A 20,817-nucleotide genomic window follows, 5' to 3' on the forward strand; every position below is an offset into this window, starting at 1 on the left:
TGCGAAATTAACAGGACAGATTTTGGATCTGGCAAAGAATATATGCATAGATGAGATATGATGGATGATGATTTATGCTATGTGATGGAGTTAGAGAACCGTAAGCAATGGTTAATTATTTTAGATTTGAATTGGAGAAAGCAAATGAATCGATGGCAGATTTACAAAATCCTTCATTAAGACAACAGTGGACAGCGGCATTCGTAGATATTTAAAAAATTATGAGAGGGCACAATGTTAAATGGTGCAAGAAAAGATGGCATTGTCCTTGGAGTGAGGTACATCTGTGCCATAATGCTGCCCTTCTGAATCAAACCAAGGGACGCAAACATTTATGTGGGTGGGAGGACGGAAAAATCATTGCCCCGGGGTAAACGTCATCCAACCCCGGGGTAACGTGGGCTGCCTGAGACTTGCAGCAGAGGAGGTCCCCAAGAATGGGTGTACTCACTCTGATGCCAGGGCAACCTTGACGCTTCATACTGCCTCTGTATTAGAGATGTCCACTGACCCCTGTGTTTTGGTTTTGGTTTTGGATCTGGATCAAGTTTGTGCTTTGCTTTTGGTTTTGGCAAAAACGCCCTTGCGTGTTTTGGATTTGGTTTTGGTTATGGATTCGTATTTCTTAAGAAAAAATAGCTAAAATATGCTAAAATCACATAATTGTGGGGGTTTTTTTGTTCTTACATTATTATTAACCTCAATAACACTAATTTCCAGTCATTTCCAGTCAATTCTGAACACCTCACATGTCACAATATTATTTTTATCCACTTTCGGACAAAGACTGCAGCGATCTGGCTGGATGCTAAGCGAAAGAGCAACGACACAAACACAATGCAGTTCATAGCACATCTAGGATACATTGTCACATACCAGTGGCAGAAAAGAAAAGTGGTGCCAGATGGAATTGTCCTTGGGCCCTCCTACCCACCTTTATGTAAGATATTGAAAAGGACATGTACATTTTAACAAAGCAAGTGCTCCAGCGACAAGGAGAGCAACTTTTATAGCTGAAGTGCTTGGTTTGTTAGGGCCCCCACAAAATAAGCTAACAAAGTACTTAAGGCACCTAAGCAAACAGTGCTGTTAATGAACTCTACTGTGGCAAGTCATGCACCAGTGGAAGCAGTTCTTGCCAGTGATAAGAAGAAGGCCATTGTCATGCCTGGGCATAAGACCAAAAGTGTGGAATTATTTTTACGCAAATCCTGACAACAGTTGTCTAGTCATTTGTAGCATTGTAAAGCCACAGTCAGTAGAGGTAGGGACCTTAACCATCTAGGAACCTCATCCATGTTACGCCATTTGAAGCGAGTTCATGGAAAGCTTTTGGGAAAATCAGAAACATATGCTAAAAAATAACAACAAGCAGTCCAGCATCAGCTACCTCGCTTCACTCAGCTAGATCCCAGCACCTGCAATCTACACCCCCAACACCTTCATCATCAATATCCTCACAAGTGATCGGAGTTAGTCCTGCATCCAAGTTTCTAAGGCGAGATGACTCCTCCACTATCCAGGACTTCTCAGAAAAATCCTTGAGCGTTAGGCCCACTGCTGCTGCTCCAGCTGCTGGGGGTGGATCTTCAACCCAGAAGCAGACTAAGAAGAAGACTACTAGTAGCTTACAACAATTGACTGTTAAACAATCCTTTGCAAGAGGAAGCAAGTATGGCAGCTCTCACCCAGTCGCACAGCTGATTACAGGCGCCATGGAGACTATACTAGTACTAGATCTGCGTCCAATATCCACCATTAATGCAGCAGGAATAAGACAATTATTTGAGGTCCTGTGTCCCCTTTACCAAATTCAATCTCAACACCATTTTACTAGACAAGCAATTCCTCACCTGTTCCAGGGGGTTACAAAAAAGAAAATAATTGGGATACAAAATTACATTCTACCCACTATACACTTAACCACAGATTTGGGGACAGGCGGAACTGGGAAAACTAAACATTATATGACTGTGACAGCCCACTGGTTTGGCAAGTCATCTTCACCAGCAGGAACAGCAGCAGCATCTAACAAACAACGCCAGATCTTTAAGAGGCAGGCTACTTTGCATATCATCTGCTTCACTAAGAGGCATACTGCTGACAACCTGTTTGAAAAACGAAGGGATGTCGTTGCAAAATGGCTTATCCTGCTTGGACTCTCCTGAGGATATGTGATTTCTGATACCGCCAATATTGTTAGAGCATTACAGCGGGGGGAATTCCATCACATTCCCTGTTACAAAATCCTTCATTAAGACAGGTCGCTGCAGACTTTGGCCAACATTGGTGAACATGGGGACTGTTGTGAAGGGATCATTAGAAAATAAGACTGGAAATGTCTGGAAATGAATGTTAATACTATAAATAGTATTATATGAGCAAAAAGAGCTCAAAATGACATTATTTTACCTATTTCTTACAATTTTCAATGAAATCTAGATCCAGAACCAAAATCTCTAATAAAAAGTATTAGGGATTCTGAGTGTGGAGGGTAACTCTAGATGCCAGCCATTTTAAACAGATTATTGCTTTGATGACTAGTCGCAGGCTGCTTTTTTGAAGAGGTGCAGAATATGTGAAGAGGCACAATGGAGTAGGGAAAGAGCATTCTAATGTTGTCAGAGTATATTGAAGGATGGTTGATGCAAGTGCGGCTCACGCTGTCCTGTAGAAACACGCATATATACCTGCTTGGAGGAGTATCTTTTGCACCTGCAAACTCTCTGATGAAGATGATGACTTGTCGTAAACCAAATGTCTATACTGCTGAGACCGAGGCATATTGAGATCTGTTTGGCTATGCATATGGGCAGAAATATACTATTTTCCTGTACGGCTTTTTTTGAGTAATTTACTCCCATTTTGAGACCAATATCGCAAAAGCCCTATGGTCTTCCAGTCCCTGCATGGTTTGTTACCTGCAGTTTGCGCTGTTGACAGGGAATAATTTTATAGGGGTAAAATTAATGCCTTTACCCTGGTATTCTTTTTTAAATAAACTGAGTGGCAGAGGTATCATGTGGCACTAAGAGGAGAAGGCTCAGTGAGTAATGAGCTCTTTGACACCTAATTGATGCGTGGCATTTTGGATAGCCAAATTAAAACCTGCTCAGAGGAGAACTGGGTTTTAGGATCTTACCCGCTAAGCTCCGGTGCTTCGCACTACCGGGTAGTCCCGGCGGCGATCACATGACCTAGGGGTGGGGAATTCAAATTTCTATTTCAACCTGCTCTGACACACTATCTGTGTCAGAGCAAAGTGTTCTCAGCATCTGGTTTGCTCTCCCTGTGCTTTCTTCCCCTGTGTGCTCCTTTGTGCTTTGCATTCTTGATTCCTGCGTACCGACCCGGAATGTTCCCTGGCTATTTACAAGTCTCATCCCTGGCACTGCTGACTGGATTGATTCCCGTGTACCGACCCGGCTATTGTTCCCTGGCTATTCTCAAGTCTCATCCCTGGCACTGCTGACCGGATTGATTCCTGTGTACCGACCAGGCTATATTCTCCAGGATATCACGGTTAGTGAGTTTCTTGCTGCTAACACCTTGTTGCGCTATTTTACCTTGCCTGTCCATCTCATAGAGCTTTATCCTTACGTCAGTAGGCTAACCGGGGGGCCGCGACCTGCGGTTCTCCGGAAGCTAAAACCATCCTGCCTTGCGGCGGTTCTTGGAGAAGACCAGGAGGGCCGTTAGACTTCGCGCCCTGGGAAGGCCGGCACCAATACTGACTAAGGTCACTCCTGGAATTGTAACACTGGGTGAGTGATGGGAAGGGCTCATGACATTATAATTATACGGAATTAATAGTGAATATTGGTGAGAAATTATTAATGATTAGAATTTTAATGGAGAATGATGATGATGAAAGGGGTAAATGTTTAATGGAGGATGAGGAGGTAATTATAGAGGGGCTAATGGTGAATGGTTACTGATGGAGGATGAGGGTTTAATGATGCAGAATGAAGGGTTAATCAATGATTAAAGGCAAAAGGCACATTCCCTCCTGTGGGATGGGAGGGCCCTGTAATAGATATTGCACAATGCATATGCAAAGGCTAGCTAATGTAGATAAATTAAAATAAAATGAAGTTGGACACGAGGAAGAAGGAGAATTAATTGATAGAATGACCAATGCTCAGAAATAACAAGAGAGAGAAATTAAAAGAGAAAAAAAAATAACAGACAAGATAGGAAAATATGATAAGCTATTAGATAAGAGTGAACAGTATAAAATACTAAATAAGAGAAAGTAGGAAAATAAATAAACGAGTGAAATATGACAAAAAAATATAAAATGACAAAAGAAAATAGAAAACAGAGCCCACTGAGTAAGCCACTTAATGTGGTGAAATGTATTTGGGTACTAACCACACTCCCAAAAACAGTTTGCAACTTACGAATGAATATAACTATTTACACATTTTATATATTTTTTATTTTATTCTATTTTTCTCTTTTTTTATACTTATTTTGTGTTTCATAATTGTTTATCTTTACACTCTTCCCATTTGTTTATTTTTATTTTATTTTATCCTCATCCATACCCCCTTAACCTTCTACACATTCCCACCTACATACTTGATTTACCCTTCTATCAATCCAATATCTATTCATAATTCTTATGGAGTACTGCATATCCCTACTACTGTCTGCGTTATCATCTCACTCTGTCCTCCAACACTCACACTCCTTTATCCCTATAGACCCCCAAACCATTCCTTCCTACCATCCTACCTTCAAAACACTTCTCAGCCACTTACATTAATACGGATTCATACCACCTACCTCAGTTCTCTGAGCCCTGATAGCAAACTATCTCTTTACTCACAATATCATCCCTCTTATTCTCAACTCAGCACACAAGAAACCTATTGGCATTCTGCGATGGATGATACCATAGGTGTGCAGCAGGAGGTCTCATAGATAAAGAATCACCTCAGGAGTTACCTTATATTCAGACAGAACGAGTCTTGAGATGTATATATTCTTTATATAGTACTAAGTACCAGGATCAGTATAACAACAGCTTTCAGTAACAGCTTCTTAACATAACATATCAGTAACGAGCTGCTCAGCTCATCTCCTTTTCCCCGAGAGAATCTTCTAGAACACAGAGTTGAGACAGGAAATATACAAACAAGTACATGCATATGCAGCAGACAAACAATACACCTCTGTATGAATACAGCGCCATCTGCTGACCCTCCATGGTAACTACATGCATATAAACAAACCCATAGTCTGTTGTACATATTTCAACACCCCTTCTTAACAGACTGGGTTTCTTCAGTTAGACCCATCTTTGACGTAAGTCTCCAATGTCTCTCTCTGACAAGAGGCTTAGTCAGGATATCAGCTGTCATATCTTCTGTTGGGCAATAGTTCAACTCTATAAGACCTTGTTCCTGTAGATCCCTCAGGAAGTGATGCTTGACATTGATGTGCTTGGTTCTTGGGTTCACTCTTTCTGTTTGCGCTAATGCAAGGCATCCTTGATTATCCTCATATATCTTTATAGGTTCTTCTTGAGGCATTCCTAGGTCTGATAGTAGTTGCATTAACCATACCACTTCTTGACTGGCGTGAGCTGCCGCGATATATTCAGCCTCTGTAGAAGATAGTGCCACGGAAGACTGCTTCTTGCTTGTCCAGCTGATTAATCCTTCTCCGATAGAGAATAGATATCCACTTGTGGATTTTCTGTCACTTGTGTCTCCAGCCCAATCTGCGTCAACATATCCTGTTAACTTGTGACTTGTGCTTGCTGAGAGCTTAAGCTTCTTGTTAATCGTTCCCTTTAAGTAACGAATTACCCTCTTAACTGCATTCCAATCCATCTTGGTTGGTTTGGAAACTTTTCTGCTTAAAATCCCGACTGCTGTGGAGATATCTGGTCTGGTGACGGTTGCAATATATAGCAATTTTCCTATGGCCTTTCTGTATAGATGGTTATCCTGTAACAGGTTGCTCTGATCATTTGGTTCCTTTACATAACTTGTCTCCATAGGAGTGCTTGCTGTCTTTGCTTCCTGTATACCAAATTCCTCAATGGTTTCCTGAATCTTGTATTTCTGACTTAGTGTGAATGTTCCATCATCTTCTCTTGAGATTTGCATTCCCAAGTAATGTGTTATATGGCCGAGGTCTTTTGTTTCAAACTGACGGTTTAGTTCTTGTAGCAATTCAATTTCGTCCCCTTCTTGTTCGAAACAAACTAGCAAATCGTCCACATAGATCAATACATAGAACCATCTTTCCTCTGGCAACTTTGTATAGAGACATGGGTCTGCTTTACTTCTGACGAATCCCTTCTCTGTCAGAACTCCATTTATCTTTGTATTCCATGCTCTTGCTGCGTGTTAAAGACCATATATACTCTTGTTAAGCTTACATACATGATCTGGGTTTTGAGAATTCACAAAGCCTGGTGTTTGTTCCATGTATATATCTTCCTTTAGTTCACCATGTAGGAAAGCCGTCTTTACATCAAAATGTTTCACTTGCATACCTTTTATGGCTGCTGTTAGGAGTAAGGTTCTAATGGTAGTGTGCTTCACAACTGGAGCAAACGTTTCATCATAATCTTCTCCAAATTTCTGTGAATATCCTTTAGCGACCAGTCTTGCTTTGTATCTTTCTATTTTTCCTTCAGAATCATACTTGACCTTAAAAGTCCATTTACATCCTATGGCCTTTTTGTCTCACTGGTAGTCTGGTCAATGTCCATGTCTGGTTGTCTTCCATTGATTCCATTTCTTCCTTTGCGGCTCATAACCATTTCTGTGCTTCTCTTTCTGAAAAATTGGCAATTTCTTCCCATGATGTAGGTTCTTGTATGTTAATAGCTTTTGCTTTGTAAGATAAACGTGCAGGTGGTTTTCCCTTATTTTCTCTTGAAGAGCGTCTCACCCCCTCGGATGTATTCTCTCGAGTATCGCTAGTATCTGTCTTGTGTTGTACTTCAACTTCTTAAGTGATCTCTACTTCATCTGTTTCTTTGGATTCTGTACTTTCTTCTTCAGTAGAGTCTACTGGAATTATGACATCATTTCGTGTTTCTTCTATGAATGTCACACTGTTGCTTATAATTACTTTTCCAGTTTTTGGATTTAAGATTCTGTAGCCTTTTGAATGTTCACTGTAGCCAACTAGAACACCCTCTACTGCTCGGCTCTGCAACTTGCTTCGTTTTTCAGTGGGAATGTAGGCGAAGGCTCTGCATCCAAAAACTCTAATGTGCTTTAAGCTGGGTTTCTTACCACTCCACAGCTCGTATGGTGTCTTCCTTACTGCCTTGGAAAGTAGTCTATTTTGAAGATAGGTGGCTATCGCTGCTGCTTCATCCCAATATTTGTCAGGTAGTCCTGAATCTGTAAGCATGCACCTTATCATTTCTGTTAGTGATCTGTTTTTCCTCTCAGATACACCATTTTGCTCTGGTGTATATGGTACTGTCTTCTGATGCTCAATACCGAGTCCTCTTAAGTACTGTTCTATTTTCTGGCCTGTGAACTCGCCTCCATTGTCACTGCGAAGAGTTAGCATATTCCTCTTGAACCTGTTTCCGGTCATGGTCACATAGTCTTGCAGCTTTTCTAAGACTTCATATTTACTTTTTATTAGATAAGTGACTGTGAACCTGGAATAGTCGTCAATGAATGTCAGCATATACCTTTTGTCTCCTACGGTTCGCGTTTTCATAGGTCCACATACATCACTATGTACCAGGTCTAGTGGTCTGGAAGCTCTGTTTTCACTTTTCTTAGGAATTGTCATCCTTGTTGCTTTTGCTTTTATGCAGCATTGGCATTTCATCATTTCCGAACAGTCTGACACTGTGAGATCCCTGGCTAGGTCTCTCCTCTGCATTTCCTTTATGCAATCTGGGTGTCTATGTCCTAATCTTCTATGCCACTTGTGAATAGTCAGCGTGTTTCTGTGCGCTCAGCTTTGCCTGCTGTTCTGCGATATCCAGACAGTATAAATGTTCTCTTATTCTGGCTGTAGCTAGCGTTTCTCTTCCATTTTGGATAAAACACTTATTATTCTGAAACTTTACAGTAAGTCCTTTTTCTACTAGATTCTTTACTGACAGCAGTGCCCCTTTAAGCTTGGGAACATATAGCACATCTGTTACGGGTATCTCTGCATAGCTGCCATTACCCTGGGAGCATAGGAATTGACCATTCCCTTTCCCTTCTGCAATGATATTTGTTCCATCTGCCAGGTAGATTGTTTCTTTATGGTTCAAATCAAGTTCAGTAAAGAAGTTTGTTTGTCATATGACTAGTCGCTCCTCAGTCTACATACCACTTTTCCGACAATTGGGTTACTGTCGCTTTAAATGTTCCATTCCAATTGTGTGCTCCTGTATCTGTAAGTGTGGCTTTGGCTCTTTGTTTGTGTAATCTTTCTGGTGGTTTGTGCTGCTCTGTCTTCCATATGGTGCAATCTTTTTTCAGGTGACACACTTTCTTGCATCTGAAACATGCTCTTGTTTCCCTGGTGTGTGGCTTAGTGTCCAACATTTTAAGTGCTTTCTCTATGTCACTCTCAGTATTGCACTCTGCAAGCTCCTTTTTGCGTTGATACTCCTCTATAAGCCTGTTCTTCACAAAGTCTAGTGTGATTTCTGCTTCAGGTCTCATTTCTAGTGCATTTATTAGTGCACTGTATGTATCTGGTAAGCTGCACAGGAGGATAGCTACTATGTGGTTGCTTTTGATTTCTTCTCCCATTGACATGAGCTGTATGGTTATCTCTAGTAGTGCACTGATGTGTTCTTGCATTGTCTTGCCTTTGTTAAATCTCATTTGGTATAGTTTTCTTAATAGGAATAGTTTGCTGTTCAAACTTGATCCTTCATGCACCCTCTGTAATGCAATCCACATGTCTTTAGCTGTACTCTCTTGTCTTATGTGTATAAGCTGATCATCTTCCACCAGTAAACTTATGGTGGCTCTTGCCTGTTTGTCCTTCTTAATCCACTGCTGATCCTCTCCTTCAGGTCTGTCTGCACTTATGACTTCCCATAAATCATCTCTGGTTAATAGCATTTCTACTTTAAACTTCCATGTCTGATAGTTCTCATTAGAAAGCTTGCTAGCAGCTAGTCTGAGATCTGTGTAATTGGCCATAACCCTTCCTTGTATGAATCTCTCTATTCTTCTGTGGTATTAAACTTGTTTTACTTACAGTTTTCTCTCCAAGGTTCTCCTGGGTGTTTCTTGTGTATGTTACACAGTCTGCTGTCTGTGCCTGCTGGGACTTGCAGTGCAGCTCGTGATCTGGATGCTGCTTAGGATGCACTCCTGATAACTTTATCTTGTATAGACTCCAGTCTGGGCCCATAACCTATTGGCATTCTGCAATGGATGATACCATAGGTGTGCAGCAGGAGGTCTCATAGATAAAGAATCACCTTTAGGAGTTACCTTATATTCAGACAGAACGAGTCTTGATATGTATATATTCTTTATATAGTACTAAGTACCAGGATCAGTATAACAACAACTTTCAGTAACAGCTTCTTAACATAACATATCAGTAACATGAGCTGCTCAGCTCACCTCCTTTTCCCCGAGAGAATCTTCTAGAACACAGAGTTGAGACAGGAAATATACAAACAAGTACATGCATATACAGCAGACAAACAATACACCTCTGTATGAATACAGCGCCATCTGCTGACCCTCCATGGTAACTACATGCATATAAACAAACCCATAGTCTGTTGTACATATTTCAACAAAACAAACCAGTTCTACAGACCATGCTTCCATCACTATACCTATCCCTCCAGACCACGGCCGAAACACAACACCATGGCAACACACTGCAGGCAGCGCTCCACGGCTACGTACAGATTACTGCCTTTTTAATGAACTGATATCTTTTATTGTTCCTTCTAAACCTCTATACATTTGCCTGTACTTGTTGCATTGTTTGTGTTAGTAGCATCTTTAAAATATTAAAGGCCCCCTTCAATATGTGTTAGTTTGCTTTTATATTAATGGACCCAGGGCCGGATTAAGGGGGGGGCACAGGGGGCACGTGCCCCGTGCCTCCCTCTCTCTGAGGGCCCCCCGCCGGCCGCACGCTGATCGGATCACCTGTCAGTTGGTGATCCGATTCTTCTGCTTGTGTGACTGTGGGGCCCCCCTGATGCAGGCACATGTGATTATTGCTAACATTATTCATTATGATTTCACATCTTAAAATAACAAAACAGTGTAACACAGTTCTTTACTAAGATCTACAGACCTATTTGGCACAGCACAGGTTAAGAAAAGAGAACGTTATAGAGTCCATGGTAGAAAGAACAGGTGGGAGGGGCCTGTGCTGTCTTCCTTTCCATGAAGCCACACCCCTTGTGTGCACTATGATCCAGGTGTCGGTCTTGCTATAAAAGCAACATGTACATATTACAGGTAAGCAGTCATGTGTCTCTTCCCTATCGTCTCAGAAAGTCCTGGGGTGGGTCTGGCATCTTTTGTGCAGTGAAGGAAGCAGGCACGTTTTAGTAGTCTCACTGTTAGCTAAGTGGTTAAATCTTTTCTCTTTCCTGCTTATCTGCTAGTTACCTGGTTCTATGCACAGTATCACTGGAATTAAATTAATTGTGCAACTAGAAAGAGTTTGAACTTTAAATATCAAAATAGTGTTAACATAAGGTATGCACAAGCAATTAATATCTGTCTGTCTATCTATCTAGTTTTCTATCTTTCTAGCTATCTATCCAAATACTTATTTCCCTGATTTTATTTATATATATATATATATATATATATATATATATATATATATATATATATATATATATATATATATCTAAGCAGACCCTTATACCCCTGAACCTGTAACATCTCTTTATCTCCCTGTCCCATTACATACATCCCTGTTGCGTATATATAGGAGCAGCCACTTGTACACCTGATCATGAGTACTCTCATTAGAGGCTAGCATAAAGTAGTATGTGTATTTATAATGAATTTGTGTAATATATAGTAATATTTTAACTAATGTTGCGCATATCTGTCTATAGAGTACTCTAGTAGCTGCATTTGTGTAGGTCTTCTCCATAATACAGTATTTTTATATAATGTTGTACCTATGCATCACATTTATTTCAGAGTTATCAATCTATCACACATATATACATCTATTTCATGTCTCTCTATTCAATATATATATATATATATATATATACACACACATATGTATAGATAGTCAAAACAGATGTAATTTTTTTTTTTAATGTGCAGTATCAATGCTAGTTTCAGGGACGGGCTGGGACGGGGAGCTGGGTGGCATATGCCCGCCGGGCCGGACAGAAAAAATACTATTTTGGTCTGGTCCCTGCGCTGGCCCAAGTCTCTGTTGGAGACCAGCCACCTTCTATCAGTGGCCGTGGATCCATCCTCCCCCCTTCCCCTATGTGTGGCCTGCTACTTGTGTCACATGGGACGTGGACCACATGACAGGTGCCGTCCCATGTGTGAAGAGAAACGAAGCCATACAGCGTGCGGATAGAACAAAGTTAGTGGGGGTAGTATGTTAATATAATGTGTTTGTGAGGAGGGTAGTATGTTAATATAATGTGTTTGTGAGGAGGGTAGTATGTTAATATAATGTGTTTGTGAGGAGGGTAGTATGTCAATATAATGTGTTTGTGAGGGGGGTTGTATGTTAATATAATGTGTTTGTGAGGGGGGTTGTATGTTAATATAATGTGTTTGTGAGGAGGGTAGTATGTTAATATAATGTGTTTGTGAGGGGGGTAGTATGTTAATATAATGTGTGTGTGTGTGAGGAGGATAGAATGTTAATAAAATGTGTAAATAATGTGGGAGGTAGGTTATTAATTTAATGGTGGATACTAATTATTTAATGGATGCTATTTTATTATGGGGTGATGGTGGGGCAATTTAATTTAATAGTGGGTTCTATTAATTTAAGATGGGGTGATTGGACCTTAAAATTTAATGCTAGGGTGGTTTGGAAGCTCATAAATGAATGTGGGGCTATTTTGGGGAAAATAAGGTCTTTTTATTAAATGTGAATAAATGTGAATATGTGAATTATTTAATGCCATGGTTGTGGGAAATGGTTATATTTTTTAAACATAAACGCCATTTAATTTATTGATAGGGCTGTTTGGAGGGATGGAAATATGTTTATATATTAAATGGGAATACTATTGTTTTAATGCTGGGGCCGGTTGGAATTTTCTAAATTTCATGTACCCATTTTTTTTTCCAAATAGGGCCTCCAACATTCCAGGATCCAGACAAGCAGCAACTGAGCTAAAGAAACCAGCATCCACAAGTGGTGAAAATGACAACAACAGGTAGGAGAGAGCAGGACAGTCTGCCAACTGTCCTGAATCTGGTGGGGCAGTCCTAAATTTGGGTGACTGTCTCACGTAGTCAGGATTGGGTGCGACTACAAGGACAGTTGGAAGGTATGTCCCACTTCACACTGTACTGCTTGTGAAGGCAGAGTTGTGTGCATCTAACAGTAGTGCACACAGCACTCCCTGTGCATTTGTATAAAATGATAATCATGTTACATCATAGGGGCCCCCCTGTCTAAAGTGTCCCGGCCCCCCCAGAGCCTTAATCCAGCTCTGAATGGACCATGTTTGGACTATCTCCTCATTAGTTAAGGGACCAGAAGTTACTGAACAGATTTGTTTCTTGGTGTTTTCAGCCATTTGATCCAATCACAGAAGCTATATTTCCATAAACTGCTCATGAGATCCTTACAGCAGCACAAAAAAAATAATTCCCCAGTGTTCTTGTAGTGTGCTTCCTTCACAGAGCACATTATAGCAGAAACCCATGGTTACTCTGTTGCTGAACTTTGGCTTACTTAACCATCCTGTTTTATCCAACTCTTGACCCCAGCTAATGATTTTGACTATACTGCTTTCTCCAACCCTGACCTCAGCTTGTGCCCATGCTAATTCTCCCTTTCCGGTAAATGACCATGTCTAGTCTGTTTAGTTATTCTTCTGTCAGAATATATTTCCTGGATCATCAGTAATATTAGCCACTGGCTCCAGTCTGTAATATGCAGTGTTATATATTGCTGAGGACAATATGGATCATTCGCGGGTAGGGCTGGCTGTCTCTACCTAAAGACAACTCCAGTGTTCAGTTGGAACAGATTGCCAGAAGCCTGCAAGAGATTAAATGTCATTGGCATACAGTGCTTCTTGTGCTCCTAATGTGTCAGCAACGTTACCACTAGCTGAAACAACCACTCTAGTGTTAGACATTCCTTAGATCCTTTCTTCGCTTAATCCTTGCTTTTACTATCTCTTTGTGGATTCTGTAGATGCAGGGAAGTTTATGGACTTTCGCAATACAACATAATCTTACTGCCCTCTCCAAACAGGTTCCATGAGCTGATAAAGCCATTGATGGTAGGTCTTTAGCTCTAGGTTTCATTACAACTAAAACAACTTCCCTGAAGGACAAAGTGGGAGAACGTCAATAGGAGTCCATGAACTTTGAGTTCCTCTAGTCTACATCCTGCAGTATTATCTTCGGTTACCCATGGCTGCGCACTGCCCAAGCCAAAGAACAAGGCCAGAAAGATTACATTAGGGAGAACCTTGAAAGAGGATTCACCCAGCCCTCTTTCTCATTAGCTGGGGTAATATGTTCTTTGCTCAAAATGAAGTGTTTAGAAATATGTTGGATCTATCTATTTTAATGATATCCTTATTTATTATAAAGACTAAACCTTCATTGGCAAGTTCTACAGAGACTAAGGAAGTACTGATTATTTGCAAAAATGTAAACAGTTAAAAATTGCAATTCAAACAATGTGAAATTCCATTCCTGGGATACATAATTTCCAAGAGAGCAGATGTGGCTCTGCAAAAGGAACCTTAAACTTAAATTTCTATAATTGAAGCTGGGACCTACATACATTAGTACCTACAAGGTCTTGAAACTCCATCCGTCTTTGAAAATCCAAATAGTACTCAATGTGGCCTTCCTAAAGCCATATGTTATAAATTAGTTTTCCTGTCCTACCACTCCCTCTCCTTTTCCTTTTCTAGAAGAAGATTATCTGAAATATTAAGTCCAGTTTATCCTGGTTTCTAACATTAATAGGAAAAACTTCAGTATTTGGTTGCTGAGACTACAGCCCAGAAGACATTCTATAAACTCATCAAGGTGGTCACCCAGAGGTTGCCACATGAAGGGTGGTAATTTAATAACATCTAAATGACCTGACCCGAATAAGCAGCTTTCACATCAGCTCCTTGTTGATAGCCTTCATGCTGCATTTTTGGTGAGACTGATGTCAGTATATTATGAGTCATGTGTTCAATTCTCTGCAACTGTTGCACTGAGAGTTTTTGCACAGGATTATTATTATGATCCCAACTCATTGCTGCCTACATCTGCACTCTTCCCGTTGAAGGCACCTGTTTTAAGCACTTCTTATCTGAGCACATTATTAGTACTGATGATCAGCTCTGAAGACTTCTATAGACTATGGTTACTCTGTTGGTGCACTTTGGCCTGCTGCAGTTAGTGGCCCTTTTGCTCTGTCCAGTTCTGGCCTCGGCTTGGTACCATGATAGTTCAGATAGACTTTTCATTTATTCTTCCGTCTGATCTTCTTACTGGATCATAAAACATGACAGTCTCCACACTCAGGTCTACACTACCTATAACTGGTGTGTTCCTTGTGTGACTAACATTTCCTTCCACTGTCTATAACAAACAATGTAATAACACCCTCAGCTACATAAAAATCTTGTGCATTTATGGTCATAGTAGAGTTGACGTATAGCGGACATCAGAGGGAGGTATAATGAGGGAGAAACTCATTTACATCTTTTAAAGCAATTTTCTTCACACAATATTTGAGATAAGCTATGGTGGTATAAGGATGGAGCACAGCGCATTTACTTTTTTTCCTTGTTTGTTTTGTTTAACCTTTCTGTTACCAAGTGAACACATAAAAATAACAGACTTTATGGTATAAATCAGTTTACTTATTTATTGAGGATTAGGCAAAATACCATGAAACCAATATAAAGAAGAAAAGGTTTCAGATTTTCCGCAATTTGTACATTGTTTTGATTTGTTGTGAAAAATACACATAATTATAACATTGGCATGTAAATTAATAGTGTCTAATGAAGCATCATCCTTTACATTGGACACAAAATTGAAACTTAGACAGATGCAAATTCTCAATTTTCCATAGCAACCAGAAATTAGAGATTTCCTTCCAATAATCTATCTTGCACTACACCAACAAAAACTAATACCCAATTTACTGCACTGTATATTTTCACGTTTGCACCCATGTTAGGAATATACCCAGAATATGCACTAAGCTTTCTACAAATGAACCAACCTAGGTTATAGCATGTCAAACATTAGTAATATGTCCAGATTGGCTGCTATAGTCGTATTCATCATTTACACAATTCCACTATATTTACACATCTACAATACATATTCTATTTATGGGTACGATTCATTACAGTGATTAACAAAACGCCTACAACACTTACCCCGACATGGTCATTTTGAAGCTGTCATTCTCGACAGACTGGTAATCCCGATTGTTTGAAAAAGTGACCTTCAACAATTGCGACCAATCAACATCCCAACACCACAGATGGATGTCACTTTTAAGGGCTTCACAATGACCATGTCGGGGTAAGTGTTGTCGGCGTTTTGTTAACTGCTGTAATGACTATCGCCACTATTTATAGTTATAACAAAGTGTCATGTATACTGATGGGACATTAAATAGCATAATAATAAAGATGTGCTTGATATGAAAGCACACACATTTAGTATTTAAAGAAACTTTCATTTGTAGTTCCCTATCTGCTAACCCTCTAAGCCCGTGATGGCTAACCTATGACACGCGTGTCACTCGTGACACGCCGAGCCAGTTTGAACGACACGCCAGGCGAGTCAGTCAAACTGCTTGTTTTAAACATACCAAAGATTTTTTTCTATACAGCACCGCCGCGGACTCTTCTTTGACAGCGCCGCGACTGCTCTACAACTCCCCATCGGCGAAATGTAGCTGCTGCGTATGCCCTGGGGCACGGTAGGGCTTGCACTTAATATATCAAATATTAAATTGTAAAATAGCTTCAGATCCTGCCACAATCAATCTTATGTAGTGTTTTTATTAATAGACAAAAGATTAATTTTCTGGTGAGCCTGCAGGGTATGCAGAGCTGTGGGATTATATATAAATATTGTATTATAAGATTAAAAAAAGTAGAGGATTCCTCTACTTTTTTTACACACTACATAAGATTGCTTGTGGCCAGTATCTGGTTTCATCCTGTAGCCCAATGACAAATATATATATATATATATATATATATATATATACTTTTTTTTTTTATTCTTGAAATGACACATGACCCGAGGAAGGCTACACTTTTTCCCGATTTTTGACACACCAAGCTGAAAATGTTAGCCATCACTGCTCTAAGCCAATCACACTCAATTTTTTCATGCCAAGAAGCTGGTGAGGGACAGTGGTATACCTTGGGCATTCTTTCTGGAGTTTAGGCATGGGACCACGGCTTATGGCCTGGCTAAGGAATCAAACCTAAATTTATATATAATCTTGAACCCTGGCAGTCTGAATACAGTGCACCCATTTATATGGATTCACAAATGGCTTAAAGCATCAAGATAATGGTGATATCAGGGATACAAAGTATTATTCATTATGATGGGGGAAACTGAGTGGATCAGGACATTCCTTAGTGAATGCATGAAACCACCATGTGCTGTAGCCCCATGCAAAACCAATAATTAATGTAGCAGGACATGGTATTTAACTGAGTTGGGGACTGCGTTCCAGGTTTAGCACTTAGCCAAAACTCATCCCTCACACAGAGGGACTTGATCTTTTACACATTCTTGGAGATGGCTATACTTTCAGCATACTACTGCCCCGATTCAGGCGAGAGGCACCCAATGTGAAAAAATTATCCACCGCCCTGACAGTCAAGACATATGGCCCGACTGCAAGTAACGATGGGAGGTGTGTCTGTGTGTCTTGCTCACCATGGTAAGTTGTGTCATGCACTCCAGTAGAAATGCAAGGGTTTTTCTTAGTGAAAAGCAATGTAAATGATGGCACACCCCAATGAGGCATGGTCATGCTCCCTTTTCGTGTGCGATCGGCACTGGCACAATGGTAGGAGATATGCTTTCAAGCAAAATTATTTTTTGCCCAATTGAGTGATATTTTAAATGGGAAAGAGCTGATTTCTGCTCACTAATTCCACTATAATAAAAGCATTAAAATGTAGAAAGTGACATATGTAATAATGGAATATGTACCCTTAGTCTCATGACCAGTTTAAAACATAAATTAGGCTTACGTGAGCAGTATATTAGGAGACAAATTTAAAAGTTGCAAGTAATTAGGCAAGTGGCTCAAAAGTGATAGTGGGCAGGACTTTGAAGTGATATTTTTACTGATGACGTCATGGGGTAAATGTATCAAGCTGAGAGTTTTCTGGCAGGTTTGAAAAACCAATCAGATTCTAGTTATTATTTATTTAGCACATTCTACAAAATGATAGATAGAATCTGATTGGTTGCTATAGGCAACATCTCCATTTTTCAAACTCGCCGGAAAACTTGATACATTTACCCCCTGGTGTATGCCCAACTGGGCCTGCAATCCTGCAATGGTTGTCCTGGGTGGTTTGCACAGTGGTTTTTTTCCATGTAGTAATTGACACATTATTTCTAATTAAGTCAATTACAATGTTCATTAACATGTCATTTAAAACAATATATTAAAAGTTAAGAAGACATTTTCTCTGTATGATTTGCGCAAAAAAACTAAAAGTGTGTGCTTTCATATGTCATTTACTTATACAGGAACACAGTTACACATTTTCTTTGTCAAACTCACAAATAAAATACAGAGTAATGAAGCATGAGACATCGTTCCATCCTCCTGAAGACACCATTTCAGCACAGTCCTCCTCATCGTACGCATTATTGGGTTCCCCTTGCCGCCACTTGTTGAAGGTCTGCATTGCTGAGCGGTCGGAATAGACAAATGTGCCTTCTTTTTCCAGGTCATTGATCCCAATAAAAACTCTAGTGAGCCCAGCCTGGTTAATGTAAGAGGCAATAAGACTGTTTGTGGTCTCGTCCTTGGGCATGCTGAGTGTTCCACCCCTTCCGTGGCAGTAGGCCTGAGCCTCAGTGTATTTCTTCTCCTCTTTCACCAACAGGTAGATCTTAGTGTCTGTCTCTCGCACTCCAGCAACAACTGCGGGGGAGGGCAGTGCTGAAAAGTGAGCACTCGTATTTCTATAACAAGCTTAATGCACATTAAAGCAGTTTAAGCAGAGATATAACCAGAAACATGCATGAACGCCAAGTTTTCTACAGCTGCGCTGCCCTTAGTTTTATTTGGAGGTAGTAGTCTTGTGTCTCATTTTGATCACATAAATCACAAATAAATTTGCTGAATAATTTAAACATTTTTTAATATGGTTAAATTTAGACTCCCAGGGGGGCATTTAATTGGCCGCATTACGGGTAAAAGTAACGGGGCCTGCGCATTATTACGGTAATAATGCACTTTTATTACCGTTATTATGGTAGTTTCAACGCCGGCTTTTTGCTCGCAGCTCCCTGAGCTGCGAACAAAAAGCCGGGTTGAACACATTCTTTATTGAACTTGCAATATAGCCAGCCACATGTCCTTTCACAACTGACAGTCTAAAATACAACTGACTGTGAATGTTTTGTTATTTAGCAAAGAACAAAATGCTGTCCTAACAGATCTATACTCCCAAAAAAAATCACTTGCTATCAGGGCCTGATTAAGGGTTCTGGCCACCCTAGGCTAATATGGCCGCAGCGCCCCCCCCCCCCCCCCCTCCTCCGAATATATAGGTGTATAGGAACACTCCTGAATATGAATGTTCAGGTGTATTCTCCAGCATTCAAATTTAGACAGATTGTGCCATTGTCTCTTTCCTGTTCTTGCTCTTCTCTCTTGCAACTTTGTTATCCTCTCGCTGGCTTCTGGAAAGTTGGCGTCCTGTTTTGAAAATGCAAAAATGTATTATAATGTGAACCCTGAATGATTAGGCCCTTTAGTTAAAACAAAACACTCCATTATGGCCAGCTAAAAGTACCCCATTGGACAGGCATATATAAGCAATATCTGAATATTTGTTGTCAATCAAATACAAACCTCTACCAGCCCCATCTCACTAATATTTAGTATTCTAGTGATTGCTGAGACCACACATGTGACCACCACACAATCATGAGATTCTGCCCCCCAAAGCTGCTCTATTTTTTAAATACCCCCTGCAGCCATTTTCCTTAACCACAACCCCCCCCCCCCCACAGCCATTTTCCTTAACCCCTGCTGCAGCCATTTTCTTTACCTCCCACCCTGCATCCATCCCCCTTGCAGCTATTTTCCTTACCTCCACACTGTAGCTATCCCCCCCGTCACATCAAAACTCCCCCAGTCACATATATCAGCCCCCCTCCTCTGCCCTCCTTCATACATATCAACCTCTCTCCCTCCCTATAGATTTTCAGCGCAGCCCCCCCCCCTCCCACCCTATAGATTTGTATGACAGTCCCCCTCTCCCTGCCTATACATATGCATGACAGTCCCCCCTCTCCCTCCCTATAGATATGCAGGGTAGTCCCCCCCCCCTCCCTATAGATATGCAGGGTAGTCCCCCCCCCTCTCTATAGATATGCAGTGTAGTTCCCCCCCTCCCTATAGATATGCAGGGTAGTTCCCCCCCTCCCTATAGATATGCAGGGTAGTTCCCCCCCCCCCTTCCTATAGATATGCAGGGCAGTTCCCCCTCCCTATAGATATGCAGGGCAGTTCTCCCCCTCCCTATAGATATGCAGGGCAGTTCCCCCCCTCCCTATAGATATGCAGGGCAGTTCCCCCCCCTCCCTATAGATATGCAGGGCAGTTCCCCCCCTCCCTATAGATATGCAGGGCAGTTCCCCCCCTCCCTATAGATATGCAGGGCAGTTCTCCCCCTCCCTATAGATATGCAGGGTAGTTCCTCCCCCTCCCTATAGATATGCAGGGCAGTTCCCCCCCTCCCTATAGATATGCCGGGCAGTTCCCCCCCCTCCCTATAGATATGCAGGGCAGTTTCCCCCCCCTCCCTATAGATATGCAGGGCAGTTCCCCCCCCCTCCCTATAGAGATGCAGGGCAGTTCCTCCCCTCCCTATAGATATGCAGGGCAGTTCCCCCCCCTCCCTATAGATATGCAGGGCAGTTCCCCCTCCCTATAGATATGCAGGGCAGTTCCCCCCCCCCCCTCCCTATAGATATGCAGGGTAGTTCCTCCCCCTACCTATAGATATGCAGGGCAGTTCCCCCCCTCCCTATAGATATGCAGGGCAGTTCCCCCCCCCTCCCTATAGATATGCAGGGCAGTTTCCCCCCCCCCTCCCTATAGATATGCAGGGCAGTTTCCCCCCCCTCCCTATAGATATGCAGGGCAGTTCCCCCCCCCCTCCCTATAGATATGCAGGGCAGTTCCCCCCCCTCCCTATAGATATGCAGGGCAGTTCCCCCTCCCTATAGATATGCAGGGCAGTTCCCCCCCCTCCCTATAGATATGCAGGGCAGTCCCCCCTCCCTATAGATATGCAGGGCAGTTCCCCCTTCACTTACCTGTAGTTGTGCCAGCGTCGCTCCTCTCCTCAGATCAGCAGATAGGAAGTGAAGACGTCCTGCTTCCTGTCTGCTGCACAGCAACAAGCAGCCT

General features: G+C 41.4%; 1 protein-coding gene and 1 long non-coding RNA gene across 4 annotated transcripts in view; both read right to left on the reverse strand.

Annotated features, from left to right (window-relative positions):
* Positions 1–20,817, reverse strand: part of LOC142142638 (uncharacterized) — a 151,174-nt gene that overhangs the window by 59,807 nt on the left and 70,550 nt on the right. The window lies entirely within an intron of this gene.
* Positions 15,020–20,817, reverse strand: part of COLEC11 (collectin subfamily member 11) — a 67,556-nt gene continuing 61,758 nt past the window's right edge. For 2 of the 3 annotated variants that reach the window (XM_075201488.1, XM_075201489.1), the window contains exons 7-8: positions 16,515–18,333; positions 15,020–15,904 (exon numbers count right to left, since the gene is read on the reverse strand). In XM_075201488.1, the coding sequence (XP_075057589.1) occupies positions 17,924–18,333 (410 nt within the window). In that variant the 3' untranslated portion in view covers positions 15,020–15,904; positions 16,515–17,923. The remainder of the gene's footprint in view (positions 15,905–16,514; positions 18,334–20,817) is intronic. The other variant, XM_075201490.1, reaches the window with a different exon arrangement.

The sequence above is a fragment of the Mixophyes fleayi genome, chromosome 3 (assembly GCF_038048845.1).
Source record: "Mixophyes fleayi isolate aMixFle1 chromosome 3, aMixFle1.hap1, whole genome shotgun sequence".
NCBI classification, from domain to species: domain Eukaryota; kingdom Metazoa; phylum Chordata; class Amphibia; order Anura; family Limnodynastidae; genus Mixophyes; species Mixophyes fleayi.